Source organism: Daktulosphaira vitifoliae, unplaced genomic scaffold (genome assembly GCF_025091365.1).
Source record: "Daktulosphaira vitifoliae isolate Bord-2020 unplaced genomic scaffold, ASM2509136v1 Scaffold_2, whole genome shotgun sequence".
Classification (NCBI taxonomy): domain Eukaryota; kingdom Metazoa; phylum Arthropoda; class Insecta; order Hemiptera; family Phylloxeridae; genus Daktulosphaira; species Daktulosphaira vitifoliae.
Genome location: NW_026099573.1, coordinates 20,784,616 through 20,803,688, shown reverse-complemented (window position 1 = coordinate 20,803,688; position 19,073 = coordinate 20,784,616). Strand labels below are relative to the sequence as shown.

Below are 19,073 nucleotides of genomic sequence, written 5' to 3'. Positions count from 1 at the left end.
AACTCAATAATCCAATAGGATGGAAAAGGTGCTTAATACCACTAAGATATAATAATAAAATTATTGTAATTATATAAAAATATTTTTGTATTCAACATAATTTCTATCCAAAATTATCTCTGAGTAACAATAATATAATATTGTTTAGTGTGACAAATTTATATATATAAAAAAAAAACTATCATTGAAATCCAAATTTTCTTAAAGAACATCTTAATATATTTTTTGTTATTGTAAATAAAAGTAAGTAGAATTTAGACATTCCAATTTTGGTTTATAGCAAATGCGAAGCCGAGATTTTCTTTGGGGGACTAAAAATCTTCTTTTTTTTTTTGGCTTGTTAAATACTCTTCCTACTAATGCCCAAGTCATATATTGTTAATTGTAATAATTGTCCAACGGGGGTTTTAGTCACTTTAGCCCTTCCTTGGCCACGCCATTGGTTTATCGTTAAGTGATAATAGTTATATGAAAGAATTTACACAAATTTTTTTTTTTTTTATAATTAGGAATACACTTAAATGAAACATAAACAATGCAAGTTTTTAGAAATTCCACGAAACAAGTGTCATAATATGACATTAATATATGAATTAATGAATAAACGGCAACATTCGGTGTATTCTAATTACTCGAGCCAAATTAAGAATTACGCTCCAAAAAAATGTTGTGAACTAAAAGCATTTAAATTCGTCTCAAATAATGATTAGTATTTTCCAGCCAGCCAAAACTGAGTACAAATAAAATGTGCATAAAAAGAGAAACAAGCACATGACACACGCACAGGAATTGTAAGGAGGAAGTAGTATTACGATGCAGTGACGTAAATAGTAAACGTACATGGAACTTTGCAAGCGAAATAAGAGCTGGGAAAAACCGGAGAAGGTGTGCGAAAGGGACGCCGGCACGGCGGCGGTCTCGATCATGCGCCCCCTGTACCGGCGTATTGATTCGAATGCTCGCACCGGTGTAAAAACACTATCCACTTCTTTAAAAGTTTTCTAACGTATATATAAATATGGTCTGGCGGTGGTTACCATGAATGGTAGGTCATCTGTCGGCCCTACTATTAGCCACCACCCCATTTTACGCATGTACCTTCCACGGAGACGAGCAAAAATTAAAAGATGAAAAAAGTACTGTACGAGGGTGGATGAGAGCGATATTGGGAACAGACCCTTTATAGAAATGAAAGTATTTTTGTGCCGTACTGTCGCGCAACGTAGACGTATTCAGTAGGGAATTCACGTGAACGTAAAGAAAACAAAGATTGAGCCCATGAAAGAGTGCGATAGATAGACCACCGGAAGTCGTACGAGGTGAGTAGCACGCGCCTGCACTATAGGGGAGTGCGAGCGTATGGAAAAATATGGCGAAATTCATGCGGAAACAGGACGAACATAATGTAACACAATAAAAATAACCTAACGCCAGTCATAGTTTGCTAAACACGAATGCTATTCACATAAGACACACCCCGCAAAATAACCATTTCCGTTTAATGACCGTGTTGAATCTAATTCCAACAAATACAACAATTAAAATAAAATGATTACGCATTACAGTTCACAGAAGCGCAATGTTTAATAATTGTCGTTGGCTTTGTTGTAACTCATTTATTGTAGTTGCATTAGAGATGTGTCATGCAAAAAGTAACTTTGAGGTGTCAAACAAAAAGAAAGGAACACGTTAATACGACACACCTTATTTATTGTACTCGCATTTGTAAAATCGCAATAAGATAGGAAATGTACAAGGCCATTAGACCACAAAGGGATAAAAGGACAGTTTATTATTTTACCTATAAATTCATTATATTATCAATACTAGTTTAAAGATTTTGTTCGAGTATAAAGAATCTATACATTTTTGGACCTTAAATTCGGCATATTGGGGAACTGATTTATATACGCTCAATGTGGAGTGTTAAATGTGTTTGATATTCCAATGGACTCTTTCTATGCCATCTGTCTGCATTTAGGGAATACAAATCATTATGTGTTGCACGAGGACTCGAGTCTATTATATTATGTGTGTTATTATAATGACTGCCGGCGGTAGCGATTTTCAACTATAGAAAATAAATAACAACGATGAAAACTTGAATTGGATTAAAATCTACCCATCATAATGTACTTCCTGTGGTCGAATTATTTTAGTACGCATAAAAGAAAAGATTACGATTTTTGTTCTTAGGAACAATCCATTATATCCAAAAATGAAATAAATCAAGATAAACTTATTTCTATAATAAAAAACGCCAGTTTTTTTTTTATTTCACGAACGCATAAGTAGTAATTTTTGAACATGAGAGTATTTTCATGTTTTTTAGTCGACAAATCCACTAGATAGTAATATTAATCAAGTTTTCATCATTACAATTAAATATATTTGTATAAATTTATTAATTATTTAAAGTATAAAAAATGAATGCAATTTCCTATTACTCGCTAGAACAAATTGAATTTTTCAAAATTATATTCATCTGTGTCTATACATTACTAAGAAATGACAACGGTGTGGGTTTTAAGTCTATTCTTTAGATCATAATATTAATGATGATAAAAAAAATGACCAGACGTATAGAATGGACTATAGTAATGGTAGTAATAATGACGTTTTCCCACGTCAATTATTCCTCGCGATGGTTATCGCTGGGTACATATTGTATGTAGCATTGCGCCCGTGGTGGTCACATATCTGCTGTGTATGACCAACTGCCACAGAATATACGATAGACAGGTATACACTGTAAAAAAATAAAGTTCAACATTTTCTGGAGAGAGATAGTAATTATAGTGTTCAGACTCTGGAGCGACGATTCAACTACAAATATAGAGGAATATTTTTTAAATAGCACACAGTTCATATTGAATTTATTTCATTAGTTTGTATACCTATATAATACTATTTTTTACTTACAATATTATATTATAAGTAAACATTTGTCAGAATGAGATTAATAAATATATTTTTATTTATGATTACATATTTTAGAAAAAAATTGATACCATTCTATAAAACGGATAAAATAGCATAGATAAAAAACTATAATATAGTTTTGTTATTGCATATTAGTTAAATTTAAAAATAATTGATAATGATTATAAAAAATGATAGCAAGTTGAAAAATCTTAAAATAGAGTAAAGTCGTCCTTGGAAATGTTGTTAGCAAAGTTTTTACAGCTCGATGATTTTTGTTGACTTCTTAAAACATAAAATGTTCGCTCGCCTGTAATTTAAAAGGTCACGAAGGTTCTGTAAACTTTGTCCAATTATAAAAAAATTCGAGCACATTATTTATTTTACTTTTTCATAAAGAAAAGAAGAAAAGCGTTTTATTACATTGATACCCTTCAGTATAGCGAAATAATAACCCACCCACATACTGTACGTTTCACCCTAAGGTCGACGAAGAGATTGCTAGAAGTCTTCTCTCCCCCCGTTCCTACAACTCTATACTATATGTTCAAATACCCTGTATTTTTCCCTACACAGCGCACCGTGATACCTCTCTTTCCCAAATAGAAATATCCGTAAGTCTGCCTAGACTATACTGGGGAGAGTGAATCATTTTTGCTAAACAAATATTCGTGGTAAAAACTTACCGAGGGTGAAAATGTTCACATTCAATACACGAAATGAGAAAATATTCTGAGGAAGAAAAAGTTCAAATCAATGATTCAAACGAGTTTGATTTTGGACTCGTGCCAAATATACTTAAAAAAAGTACAGCTTAAAAAATGTAATATTTTGTTGTTTAATTTCAAATAAATAATCTGCATGTATGTATTAAACCATAGTTTGATTCCATTAGCTATTAAATTTAATCTAGAGTTAAAAATATATTTAAAATATTAATTTACACTAAAAAAATATTCAACAATATTTGACACAAATACTAGTATGTGTTTAGAGCTGATTACGGTAACATCGTTCCCGAAATATGTATACGCGGTATATTAGTATTTTTTGTGGCCTTTCGAATAAAATATTTTTTGAGTAATTAATAATTTTAGCAACAAGGGGTCAAATTGTATTATATTACTAAAGTTAATTTTTTAAAGCACATTCAAAATTAATCAACGTTATTTTATGAAAATTATTTGTTAATAACTATGCCGATATGAACAAAAATGTACAAGATCTCTTACATATAATTATTTTAAATTTATTGATTTTTGGACGTATTACTTGTGACAAGCGTTAGCTACAAATTAAGCTAACCACCAAAATTTGTACTACATTTTTACATGTAATAAAGGTAGATCATAGAGCCTATTGAAATATTGTATCTTAAGAATCTGTTTAATTTGTTTCACTCTCCGCCTTAACACTATATAGATGAGTTTTAAATAAAATTCTAGTATAAAGCACTTTATTGAATTTCCAAATAACAATTACTCGTAATGTTTAAATGTTGCATAACGTCTTAGATAGTAGGTGGAAAATTATTATCTTTGCCAACTATTAATCAAATGCACACAACACATTAGTTTTGGAATATTGTTCTTCGACCCAGATAGAGATAGTTAAGTGAATGTACATAACAGTTCTGACTACGAGGACATTAAAAGACCAACGAAGAATAATTAGACAAACACTTAACATAATAGTACGTTGCAATTGCTATTGATGGTATCTACCAAACTACAGTGACTGTTGACTCTTTGAAGGTTATAATATGACTTGATGAATTTTATTTTATATAAGTTACGTCAAAAAGACCTCAAAAGTTAAATTTCGAGTGAAAATTCCGAAGTATTTTTTAGCACCTAAAATATTTTGTTGAATAATTTAAGTATCTTAGTTTAATTTTTATGTAGTATACGCGTAATTAGTGTGATAGTCATTGTAAGATACAACCCTATCAACTGTATATAGTCGTTCGATTACTATTTGATTTCAGATATTTACTTCTCATCGAATTTAGTTACAACATTAAAATAATAGCACAACGAATGTCAATTACCCTACAATATAATTGAGTGATATTTTTCAGGTTAGGTAGTTATTAATTATTATTTTTCTATAGCCGCTGTCGCTTTGAGCTATTTAGTCTATACTTATTATGCTCTTTCGGTATTATTTAGATATACCAAAGAAGAATGACGATCATTAGAAACCATCAAAAGAAACATCAATTGTTGCTCATTGACGTTTAATTATTTTCACGGTAATCGCTTTACATTATCACCAGTAATTATAACAGTCATTAAATTATAACTCTTTTTGGTGCGCACATGTCGTACAATTCTTTTATAACTTGCCAAGATCATTGATCTAAGCAATTCGCTTAAGTGATTCACTGTAATTACAAAATGACCTTCACTTAATTCACAAAGTAACATTGGAACCATGATAACGAGATGAACTTAATATTTTACCGGAAGCCGGACGTGGCGATGGTAACCGCTTACTTGAGAATTCACGGTACACATATTATTACTTTAGTATGATTGCGTTTCTTTTATAGCAATATAAAGATACATATATGCAGTTACTCATACAAATGACAGAAGATAGATGGCACGTGTAATGCAAGATAAAAAAAAATTTAAGATACTACTTAAGCACATTGGATAGCACAATTCTTAAGTAAACACAGCAAGTTTTCTAATCGTAAATATCGGTTGTTTGGTCACGATCATCATCAATCAACTCAAAAAACATGATTTTATAAAAAAACATGTAACAAAAATGTTGTATTCATTAACACGACGTTCAGTGAATTAAAAATAGAATTGTTTTTTTAGTTATGTCGTTCTTGTTATAAACAAGATGTACAAAAAATAAATTAGTTCGTAAAAAAATTAAACTTTGTACATGTAAAAACCGTTGGTCATAATATTTCATCGAGAAAAAAGCGTGAAATAGTCAATAAATATAATTTAACAATGATTTATGAAGAATTAGACTGAACAAAAGAATATCGAAATTATTATGAGCTTTTTATTTATTTTATTGAGCCACTATCTAAAGTGTATACAATTACTAATCTATTAAGTTGACAATCAAATTACTACAAGCCAGTTGCGGTTTTACAAATTAAATACACATTCGGCGCCATAGAACAGTCTGTTTTTTTATTCTTATTATTTATATATAGACGTGAATACTTCTATCCAATTGTTGTACACAATTTTTTATAACCACAACAGTCACTTCTCACAAATCCGCTACGACAAAAATACACGAATTAAAACACTCTATCCAGCCTAATAAATGGGATTCGTAGAAAATAATCCAAAAACAGTAGCAGCATCAGGTACGATGACCGTACGGGAAACAAAAAATCATTTAACGAGCATGCAGGTTCGTCCACCTTTATGTAGTTAAAGTCAGCTGTTACGGGAAAAAACATCGCCTGGGCGATTCGGTCGACCGGAGACTGCCCTGATTAGTCATAGTAGCGTGGACAAGTCCGGTGCCGATGGGATTTACAATAATAACATATAATGTAATAGGAACCGATTGTTGGTATAAGCTTCACCGGAAAACACGTGATATAGAACGACTGTATTCTATTACCAATAATATTATTGTGTGGCAAGTTTTGTACGAAATGTATTGGATATTTTTCATCTTTAATTAATATTTTATGTATCATCATCAAGTTGATTTTTTCACAAAACTTTTACCTCTAAAGTACAATATTCATACATCGTTATTAATATTTTTTATATTAAAATTTAATCTACAAAATGATATGCTTTGGTTATTTACAGATGAAATGGCAAATATATTTTGTTCGGTACTTCACTCAAGAAATTCGTCTTATTTAGACCGAGTAAAGCTAGAAAATTCTTAGAAAGTATTTTCCTTTATTGAATTTTACCTACGTTAATGTTATGTAAGTTTATATTTTAAATAGCAAAGATGTAACAAATTAGATAGGCTTATAACTCAAAATGCTCTAAAACTTTCTCTAAAAACATATGTTAAGAAAACCATTTCATTGAATAATTACGGGGCGATTCAATAATTTAATGTTATCGGTCATTTCTAACGTTAATGATGAACCAATAAACTTAATTACAATCACATTGTTCCTGAAATGCAAAGGGAAACGACAAACGAATAGATTTCAACGTTGGTCAGATTCTCACGATTGCTAATACCCATTGAATTTTTTAATTATTATTGTTGTAATTTAGTTCGATTTTTTATTTTCTAAGTATTACTTTGAACGTTACAACTATTTTTGAGAATCACTGTGCGGAAAATAGTACTTATCTCCAACAGCGTTTTAAGTCTACTTTTTAGTTTTTTTTTTATTAAATTTTTTGTCATAGAGAGTTAAAAATAGTTATAGTAAGACAAATTGATTTAAAATGAAAATAATAAAAGTTTTAAAAAAATATTTTTTTTTATCACGATTCTAATAAAATGTAATTTAAATTGTCTTAAAATAAAATTATTTAACAATTGATCATTAAATAAATAAAGTCAGTCATTTACGAGATTTAAATGATTAATGAGCATATTGACACAATACAAATTTGATTAATCGTAGTCTTTATTAAATTGCGTTTCATCGATTGAAATGGAATTTATAATATAGTAATAACAATTCGACTAACATGATTTCAATTTCTTATAAAAATTCTGTATAAAAAATTACTATGAAATGTATCCTCAAAAAATATTATGAATAATATTCTTTATAATTTTTATTTCTAAATTTAAATAAAATCAACAATTTTAATGTAAATAATATTTTTTCAACGAATCTAAAAGAGAAGTATTTATTGGTGATGGGAAATATCGAATAGTAACTATCGAACTATTCGATAGGCATTCAAAAACTATTCGAATAGTTAAAAAAATATTTGATATTTTATGCTAAAAATAAAATATTCGGTGGTATAAACACAATTTGAATAGTTAAAATATTAAAATATTTGAAAATGCCCATCATTAATTTATTTTATTATTAATTGTTTTCTATTTATAACCATAGTACCCTGAATAAACAGTTTTAAACAATCCTATTTAGAATGTTAGTGTTATTAAAACAGCAAAACTATATATCTGACTATAATTTTACATAAGACCAATATTTTAGAAAATTTAATTTTACATATTTTTTTATACGAAACATTTTCTTATAAAATAATTATTTCGAAAATTAAGAATGATTTATATTAAAAAAAGGAATTTTAGCAAATTATTTTTTATTTTATTTTTTTGAGCAAGTAAAAATAATTTCAGAAAATTTTTGTAAATACCATTTTAGAATAAAATTTTATAATAATTTATATTCTATACATTATGTTATGCTAAGTGTGTTAGTTTTAAAAATAATAATCAAAAACTGAAAAATTACCTTTTTGAGCGAAATTTCAACCCCGATTCGGACTTGAAAGGGGTAAGTTATCAAAACCAAAATTTACATAAATAACTTTCATATAATAAAAAACAAAATTGGTGGGTATGGAGATCGATCAATCAAAGTTAATAAAATAAGTGCCACCCTAATATATACCTGCGACTCATCCCAGTTCATTTTTTAAAATGTTATAAATTCTCAAATAATAGTAAAATGGTACTTTTTACTATTATGAATTAGATAATATTTTATTTTAAGTATTCGTTAATTATCTTCTTATTATAATTAAATGTACTTAATAAAAATTTTAGATAGAACTAATCAAATATTTTTTGAAACCATTCGCTAGCCCATTCGAATATTTTTTAATACTATTCGATAGTTTATTTGAATAGTTTTAAAAACTCTTTAATAGTTTATGCTAAAAACACACTATTCGGTTGTATAAAAACAATTCGAATAGTTTAAAATATTCGAAAATGCTCATCATTAGTATATATGTATTATTACCGATATTAATATAATTTTGTATTTTAGGTATATTACACTAATATTTTCTTGAAAATACTTCGTTAAAAACAAAATAACAAGCAAAAGAAACTTCAACGAAAAATGATAACATACCTCCAACATCAGCGTTAGTTATTGTAACCCAAAAGTCAATTGTCTTTTCAGGTCCTAGTTCTTCATAGTCCCACTTCTTCTTGACACGTACAGCGCCGTACGGTTCAACCGTGACCCAAGGATTTTCGTCTCGGATTTTGAACGTTTCTTTTTCAGTCTCTTTTTCTAACGGAAATACACTATGACCTTCTTGTTCCCCGTCGGTTTCAGTGAATTCAATTCTTTTTGTGGGTCTTACAGCTCTAGTTACACGTCGTTTGTAGATACGATGTTCGGTACCAGCAGGATCATCATAAGAGGTCAAATCTTGCACTAACAGATCATCATCAAGTACAACATAATCGTATTGAATCCAGACGCGAGTAGGCTCGAAAGAACTTCTTGAAGGTGATCTTAAGTCGTGAGCTGATACTAAAAATTGACACTCGAAGTATTCGCGAGCCCTGAGCACGTCTTCAGATACAAGCAACTCGCCCGTCTGCGGCACCACCACAACAGCTGCGCTTGGTGACATCAACTTATATGCAATATGATCGCCATCAGCGTCTGTAGCAAAAATTCGTCCGACATTTGTATACCTTCCTGGTCCAATACCTGCCATTGATCCATTATCAAAGCCTAAACTAAACGCATCAATAGTAAATCGATAAAGGGTTTGAGCAAAAACAGGAGAGTTATCATTCTCATCCAGAACTTCAACATGTATTTTAGTATATGCCTTATCGATACCACTACCGTCGGCCGCCTGCACTATTAAATCATAAAATGATTTCTGTTCACGATCAAGCGGCTTTTTAGTCACTAGGTGGACACCTTTATAGTAAGACTTGTTAGTAATATTTCCAGCAATATTTTCGGCCGTCTTCAATGTAAAAGCGCCATCGTCGTTTCCATCTACTATGGCGTACCGTATCGGAAGACCTGCTACCCCTTCACCGAATGCGTGCAGAACTGGTATTCCCTTAACACGAGTTCCAGCAGGTTTGTTCTCCATGACCTTTCCATCTGGATAAGCATCATCTGAAAACCGAAGCATTTCTCGTTTCTCTAATACAAAAACTCGCATGTTATGATTGATAGTAGCATTTGGCGATTCTTCCAATATAACCAAATCAACAGGTTTCTTAACTAGCAATCCCAAATCTGTAGTAGTCATAAGCAGACCGTCCTTGAGCACAGAGAAAAATTGAGAAAATCCAGTTTCCAATAATCGAAAGTACGCGTACTTATTATCACTAGAAAATTGTTTGATACCAAACCCAGGATAGATATCACTAGGAAGTATCGCAATATTATGATGCATATGAGGTGATAACGTGCCACTTTCGCAATCAGCTCGTGACATTTGGCAAGCCAATACTAAAGCTGTCGCCAGAATGGCGATACTCCACGTTGCCATTATTTTCTTTATGTCTGCTCCTTTAAAATCTAAGCAACCAACCAAACTGCAACAAATAAAGAATAATATTAATAAAACAATTAGATTTATCAAATTAAATTATTATATAGAGAATATAATAGTTTAATACAAATTAAAATATAGAATAAAAATTGACTAAATGGAAAAGTTTATTTGATGTTATTTAAAACATTTAAAACACAAAATGTTCAGAAACAATTAATAATTTTGCTTACAAGGCTAAATAAGATTACGTTTGAATTAAACTTTTATAATTATTATATTAATTAGAAATGTTAATAAAATTCAAAAGGCCTAAGTTGCCTAGCATATTGCTCTGCAATTTTCTTCATCCCTACAGTTCAAAAAATTAAATATCACGAATGACAAATGTTTTTAAACAAAAAAATTTGGAATTTTTATTGACAGCCAACATTGCGAAGATAAAGACGAAAATCTACCCTATCGCAATTTTGATGTGCTATTTTAATTAAATATTCTGACATTGATTCAGTTTATATTAAATTATAAATATAAACTAAATAATAAAACACATTATCACACGATATTATGAACTTTATTAAGAATTCAACCAATAAATACTTATAAATAATAATTGTTATTACTAATTATATTATATAAGCGTAAGGTATATTTTATAAGCTCAAAAAACAATTTATTTGGTTAAAATGACTTAGCTATGACTTTTTAATTTTTAATAAATGCTTTATTGTGAATTTGATTACTATTATTTAATTTTGGCCAGAGCCAAAAACTAGAGATTAGTTGGGACCTTAAAAACATGGCTTGATCAGATCCGAATTTATTTTCGAAGCCTGAATTGACCCAACTAGAATATATATGTAAATTTTTATGCTTAGGCCAGTCCTAATACATAAAATGAAAACTATTCATTTAAAAAGTACCATAATTATAAATAAAAGGTTATACTTTTTTAAGTTTTATTCGTTAAATTCTATTTTCAAAGAAATTAATCAATCATTTGTTTTTTTTTTAAGTATTTTATAGTTTTATATTTATTGTATGATTTATTTAAAAAATATATACTATATTACTAGAAACTGATGTTTAAAGATGTCAATTTTCATTTACCAAAAAATTATATTTTTATAAATGAAATTCATTATCACAATAGTAAGTTATATTTTATTCATTGTTTAATCAGTAATAAAAATTATTTTGAAAAATATGTTTTTTTGGATAAGTTATTTTTGTTTATTAAAAATATTAAGCAATTGACTAGACACTCCAGTTGTATATTATTTGTTTTGAACTATAATTTAAAAAATAACTTTGGAGATAAATCAATTTAATCTAAAGATATCAGATATCGGATGGACAAGTCTTTTGGCCGAGCTAATCCGGCTCGAACTAATCTCTGGCTAGAAACAAATCAGTGCCTAAAACCCACAACCATATTAAGGTTCATGAAGATAATTATTAGAAAAGGCTTTAACAAGATATAGTGAAATCTAATACTAAATTCTTCAATTTTTGCATGAAATTATAAAAACCCATGTCATACCAATTTCTCAATAACTATATACTATGTTAATGATAACTCAATAACTGTATACATTTTTTAAAAATAGACTAATTAAATATAAAATTGAACTTAATATATATTACTTCAAAGAATTTTCCTTTAAAGTTTTTTCAACATTTATAACTTAATAATGAAATTTTAAAAAGAGATGTTAAACGTCTTTCTTTCTCATTTAATGTTTTATAATATTAATGTAATAATTTATCTTCATTTCAGCATCCTCATTTTTTTTAATCCACAAGACTTATTATGTATAATCCGTTTATGATAGTTGTACTGTAACAACAATGTATCATGGAGAAGGACTTTATGTGGTTGTTTACCTACCTGAAACAACTAGACTGAATTATAATACTATATGATTTTTTGAGCCCCCTACAGAGACATCCTCGGGTTTATACTACGTGTGGGTGTATAACAGAACTATATGAAGTAACGTTTTAATAATTTCGGGGTATTTTTCTGTGGTATATAAGATGTGTTTACATTTTAGGTTTTCATTTCATTTAATAAAAGAGATTACTAATACTACGTAATTTATTGCATATGAAGATGCTCCGGAGTTTGTCGAATTATAAAATATCAATAGAAGTAGGCAAAAGTAAATTACAAAAATAAATTATGAAAAATGGTTTTTTACACTCAAACTGTAATGGAAATAATTCTAAGTATAAGGGATAATGTCAAAAACTTTTTGAAGTATAGGTTAAGACTTTGATATTAAGGGGTACTCTCAATTATCTATGATCAATATTGATTAGTTTTTAAATTGAAGAATTAATTTAAGCATTTAACGTCTGTAAAACATCGTAACTATCTACCATATAAATAAAGATTCAATTGTATAAACATATTATATTTAAAATTTACTGAGTAAAATTTACTACTTTGTCAGAAAAACTAAAGCAAATAAAACATAATTTTTTTAATGGATTACAATATTATTTATCTATTTATTTAGTTTCGTTTAATATCAATGAAAATGTTTTTCGTTATAGGTATCAATCTGTTGAAAAAATACATTCAAGTTTATGTGAACAAGCAGCAACCCTAAACCAAATTTGCCACACATGTAGGGTTGTTTTACTCATTACGTGGTTTTTCGATTACGTTTACATTTAGAAATAACTCGTAAAAGAAAAGTAAGTCTAGAAGTGGTCTGAACCCCAAAAACTAGCTCTTTGCCGATAGTGTTGGTCATCTCACCCCATTCACATTCTTGTTAACGTCCCTCGCACGTTTTCCAAGTCTTATTACCAAATAAATATAATACATGCTATCCTATACAGTTGATATTGATTTCTTTAATTTTCCTATCCCTCCGATAAATCACCCTTAGAACTGCGTCATCATAGGGAATCCCACATCCAAAACGTAAATAGTGTAACTACTTGAATTTTTTTTACATACATGCAGTTAAAAACACCAAAAGAAGTTATATAGAAAACTATACAGACTTTTTGAATAGTCATCGCACTATTATAAGTAAACATTCGTAAATATTTAGTTGATGAATCTTAAACTAAAGTAAAATTTATCTTTTTAAATTCCATTGTGGCTAATAGAAAAGTTAGATTTCCAAAGAATATTTTTTTTTGCAATAACTATTACTCAGTAGTACATTTAATGATTCATTTAGATTATTCAAAATATTCATGATATTTAAAAAAACGATAGTTAATATTTCAATAATTAAATTTAATAATTTCTTTCTGTATAACCACTGCGGCTGGCAAAAATGTTATATTACTATTATATAAAAGGTTTAAAATAAACGAAATGTCCACGTTAGAAATATCTAAACTAATTGGCGTTATACATTTTGTAAAGCATGTCTTGACATTTTTATCTCCTTATAAATTCCCTCGTCACGTACGTCTGTATAGCTCATTTATGTTATACGTTTGGTACTTTTATTATATCGATTATTTGAATGCGTTTCCTGCTCATAATCCAATGGCTACCAAAACTCAGTAAGAATGTCTTTCAGGGGGAAAATAAATTAAATTTCTACCCTACTCTGTCGTAACTACAGCTAAATACTATCTAATAATAAACATTTCTAATCAACTTGGATTCTTTAAGTAAATTATATCACCAATATGACACCACTTTGTTTTCCTAAAAGAGCGATTACAAATATATTTTTTTGTTTGAATTATTAAAAAAAAAACTAATTTTGCTAACATCTCTTACATTGCAAACTGAAAAATACAATAAAATTCATAATTGAAGTTTTTATTCGTACTTTCATTAATACAACACTACATATTATATTCTAAAAATTATAATAATATCTACATATAAATATTATATTATATTATTAATATATATATATATATATACCAATATAATAAATAAGTTACTATTTGAGGTTAAAAAAGGGACGATAATGTCAGTTATAAGTGAGGTTAAATTAACTATTCGTATATTCAGTTGTTCAAATTAATTTTTATTAAGGTTATCACGAATTTTTTTACAATAAACGATTTCAATTCTTACTTTCTTTTCGTAAATAACGATGTATTCTTTGTAATAGAAAAACAAAAATGCTAATTTATAAACAATATGATTTTTTGTACCTATATTTATATAGTCTGTAGATCTAGTGAAAATTATAAGATTACAATAATATAGTTTCCAACACACCTGACCCACGTATAACGTGCCAGCGTGACTAACCTCTCGTCCACAAATATGTAGAATAGACATAAGACTTATATATATATATATATATACAATCATTCTCCTCTCATCATCCATATTTAACCAAGTAATAGCCATCAAATCTTCTCGTACAATATTTTGGAAAATTATCACAATATATTTCGCCCTTAGAATAATATTATGTTCTTGCAATGAGTAATTAATTTGGTGTACACTCAATTAAATCCGTAACCAAAGTTTTTTTTTTCATGTAGAGGTAAATAATAATATTATTAAATATAAACCTACATAAACTATCACCACATAGAGACTACGGTCAATCAAAATCTTCATGGTGGCAACCGGGGGCAAAGACCACCCACAGCAATGCGTGTACACATTAATCGGCAAGTATATCATACAAACAGACCACAAATCAAAATGATTATTATGTAAAAATTGTCAACAAAAGATAATTTAAACTTGTATAAAAATCTTTAGTTTGTAGTAAATACCTGATCTCTGCCCCTAAAAAAAGTCATCATCTAACTACGATCTCTTATAATGTCAGAAACGGAGAAAAATTATGACTAAATTTTAAAAAGATTTACTTGTTTAAATAACTTAAAATAATGTTTAAAACTTGAACTTAACTTAAAAACTTATATAAATGTAAATTACATTTACTTAATCATTTAAATGACTGGAATAATAACAATTTTTGTATTAGACATCGATATTATTTGACTGTTATTAATAAGTTGAATGCAAAGTAGTCAAGATGTACGAATAATTTTGAAACAATATTTGTCTGATCAATTTTCTAGTTTTTCCAGGTAATAGTGATGGTTTTCTAATTTAGGTATAAACGTAAAAAGAAGTAAATAAAGAAGATCCAAATTACCTCTAAAAAAGGTAAATTAAATTTTAAATGAGATGTAACATCATTTCCAAACACTTTAATATAGTTATTAAATCATTCTAAATACAATAGAACATGCGAAAATCGATGAAATTTAAGTTTTAATCAAAAAAGTAATAAACTATTGAAATCCTTTTAGCCAAAGTGCGAGATAAAATTGATAATCCATACATTTTTAGACTAACATGAAATTTTGGTTAAAACAAAAATTCATAATCAATTTCATTTCAACAGTAAAATAAGTCACAACATAAAAATGTATTTTAAAAATTGAAGACTTACCTAAACTAAAGCATACTAATAAAACATAAATAGTAAATCAAGTGTACGAGTTATTTCTGAATTAGCTCTGAAAAGTGTGTACTCCAGTTAGAATTTCCGCATACCATAAAATAGTACGCTGAAGTCTTCGAGGAACGCAGTTTACAATGAGGTACTAAATAAACACCCGAATACCGTCCCTATATTACAATCGCTACTGTCTTTGGCAGCCAGATGTTTCCCCATATGCACGTTTGTGTTGATATTGGTTCGATAACACACATTGAATGTTACATAATAACGTTTGTTTAAATTGCCGGCATCTTTTAAAAATGTTTCAAAAATCACATAAAACATTTTTATACAAATAATATTATTAAATTTGAAAATAAAAATAGATAATTTTTTACTGGGAAATTTTAAGGAAATGTTACGTTATGAAGAACAAAATAAACAGGCAAAATAAAGTATTTTGAGGGTAGTTCATTATCTGAAGTTGTTTTTATTTACACGACACATAAATTAGTAGAATGTTTACAATAAATAATATTTTTATTTAATCTGGAAATTAAATAAAAATAGTACAGTGGTCGTAGGCTAAATATTATATTTATGCATTCTATCGACCACCGAACGAATTAATTTTATGTTTACTTTACATAGTTCATTGTTTTAATGCTTTTCAAAATACACTAACATTTTTTAACACACTTTTCAGTTGAACTTTAAACTATTGAATGTTGTTGATACGTGTCCACCGAGGGTAAAAGGCAAACCCGACCCTCCTGAAAAAATTGGGGGAACGCATCAACCCTCCTATACAGTCTGTAATATTATATTGTATAATTTTAATAATAATGTTCATGCTAAACGTACAAAGAGTGCTTGGACGTCTGTCTCGCGTCATTGTAAAGTGGGCTAATGTTACCTGCAAAAGGGTTTACACTAAGGGAACGTGCACTTGTGGTTATCAAAATAAAATAATAATAGTCGGTGCATTGGTACACTTCCTAAACATCTTGTTAACCATATAAATCAAATAGGTAAGATATAGATAATACTATGACAAATATAAAATAGAATGGATTAATAAAAAATAATATCGCTAATATAATAAACCTGAGTCGCGTTAAAACAACAGAAAATATTTACATCTCTAAAAAATCTATTGATTTTTCCATCGTGCCTGAAGCCCGTAAAGGTAATGGTAAGAATATTAATCTAAGTTGTGTTGGCCGATAGAAACGATTATCAAGATAAAATGTATATAAAATTGGCAAAGAAATATATTTTGACGTAGTTTATACTAAGTTATACTAGTATAAATAAAATTTGTACGTAAAAATAATGAAAAATACCACGATACAAGAAGAAAAATCTTACATTTAGATCTTACAAAATCATGAATCATAACTCACCCACAGAAAATTTATTTGTCAGCATCATCTTCTTCACATAGTATATAACGGAACGACCCGTAAATTACAATCCTTAAGAATGAATCGTCTAGTCACTGCAGTACATCACTCAACAATTAACAAAGCACTAAACTTTATTTTATTATTACTAAGATCACCGCACCCGGAATGCACTGTACGTAACTCCAAGAAAGGCTCAGAGGTTTCCCGGTCCCGCCGAATCGATAATAATAGTGTATATATTATTACAAATCGACATCCCGACACAACACACAACCTGTAAATGATATTTCGACACTCTTGTAGTCAATATTTGGAAGAAAATAAATTTTAAAAAATCAACTACCGAATAAGATATAATTTTTTTGTAAATATTTCTAAAAAAAATTCTACGCGCCCACACCCACACAACGGATGGATCATGTGTACGCGCACAGATAGACGGCACGCAAAACTGGCAGGCGGCAGGCTACAACGACGGCGGCAAAACGTCGATAGCGTCCTCTTTCCCCCGCCTCCGACAACACCGGTAATGGTAACGCGGGACGCACTCTGTACGCGGTCATAAGGCCTGGATGGAAGTGCCAACAAGATCACGGTTGCCGTTGTCCGCTGACAATCTGCGGTGGCGGTGCAGTAACCGTGAACCGGAGTAAGCGTTTATTAGTGTTGCGGATACAGTGGAAGAGAGTCAATAGTGGCGAACGACCATCACCGCATAGCGACATCTAACGGAGACAATATTCACAGTCCCTTATTTATCGTATATTCAGTAGTCATGGTTATTTATAGAATTTATTATTCTGGTGGACAAGAAAATGTATTACACAATATTACCTTACCTATTAATGTATTTTTTACATTTTTTTTTTAAAGCTATAACATTCAAAAAATCTTAATATCCAATATGTTGATACCAAAATTAGAAAATATAAAAACAGAACTTTTGCGTTCTTAAGTATCAACTTATAAAAAAACCAATATGAATTCATTATTATTAATGAATCAACCTTGAAAAGATCATTACAATTAGCCAAGGATGGGCAAGATAATCGAAATAATTAACTTAAGTTAACTATGAAAAATATCGATAAATTATTGACATTAATTAAAGTCACCAAATTATAAATTTAACTAGCAAAGTTAATAGACAAGTTAAAATTTTTTTTTAATTTTTAACTAGTTTGAGAAATGTTTATTTCATTTAAAATTAAGTTTTCGGCTAAAATCTGTTAAAATCATTTAAGAGATCATAACTGAAGAAAGCTAAGTTATTTCAATAGAAAATTAAATAGTTAAGTTAAAAAGTTTATTAAAAAAAAAATTAACTAGTTAAGTTGAAAAGTGGGAAAAAATTTATTTTTTAACTAATTAATGCCCACCATTGCAATTTGCTTGTATTTTATGCTCATATAATATAACAAACATAAATAGAGGATATTTTAGCAACCAAACTACCTTTTAGCCCCCTCTAAAACCCTCAGATTGCGCTGATGATATTTTATACTATTTTTTAATAACTATTTCATTAACCATCATGAAAATATATTTTAATTAAAAAATTTTAACTGAATATGTATTTTTAAAAAAAAGTCAATCAATGTGTAATCATGGGAAATGTGTTATATTTACTCGGTACTTTTCACATGTCTCTGTTAATAGGAGATAAGAATACTTCCACGGCCCCTCTACCAGTCTAGGCTAGACTTGTATATAAGGAAAAAAGATATAAAGTAAGAATAAGTTCTTGAAATATTGGAATATCAACTGTTAGAAGTAGAGGATTAGTAGAAGTATTGAAAAGGAGTAAAGTAAACATTTGTTGTGTGCAGGAAACTAAGTGGGAGGGAGAGAAATCAAGGGAAATAGGCGAGGGTTATAAAATATTATACTGAGGTAAGTCT

The 19,073-nt window shown here is 28.9% G+C and overlaps 1 protein-coding gene across 5 annotated transcripts in view; it reads right to left on the bottom strand.

Moving 5' to 3' along the window:
* The window catches only part of LOC126899651 (neural-cadherin), a 52,563-nt gene extending 34,860 nt beyond the window's left edge, over positions 1-17,703 (bottom strand). The window contains exons 1-3 of one of the 5 annotated variants that reach the window (XM_050674706.1): positions 17,516-17,700; positions 17,170-17,446; positions 8,957-10,401 (exon numbers count right to left, since the gene is read on the bottom strand). In XM_050674706.1, coding sequence (XP_050530663.1) covers positions 8,957-10,355 — 1,399 coding nt within the window. In that variant the 5' untranslated portion in view covers positions 10,356-10,401; positions 17,170-17,446; positions 17,516-17,700. Of the gene's footprint in view, positions 1-8,956; positions 10,402-17,169 lie in introns of all 5 variants that reach the window. The other 4 variants (XM_050674704.1, XM_050674708.1, XM_050674707.1 and 1 more) reach the window with 4 other exon arrangements.
* Between the last annotated feature and the right edge of the window lie 1,370 nt (positions 17,704-19,073).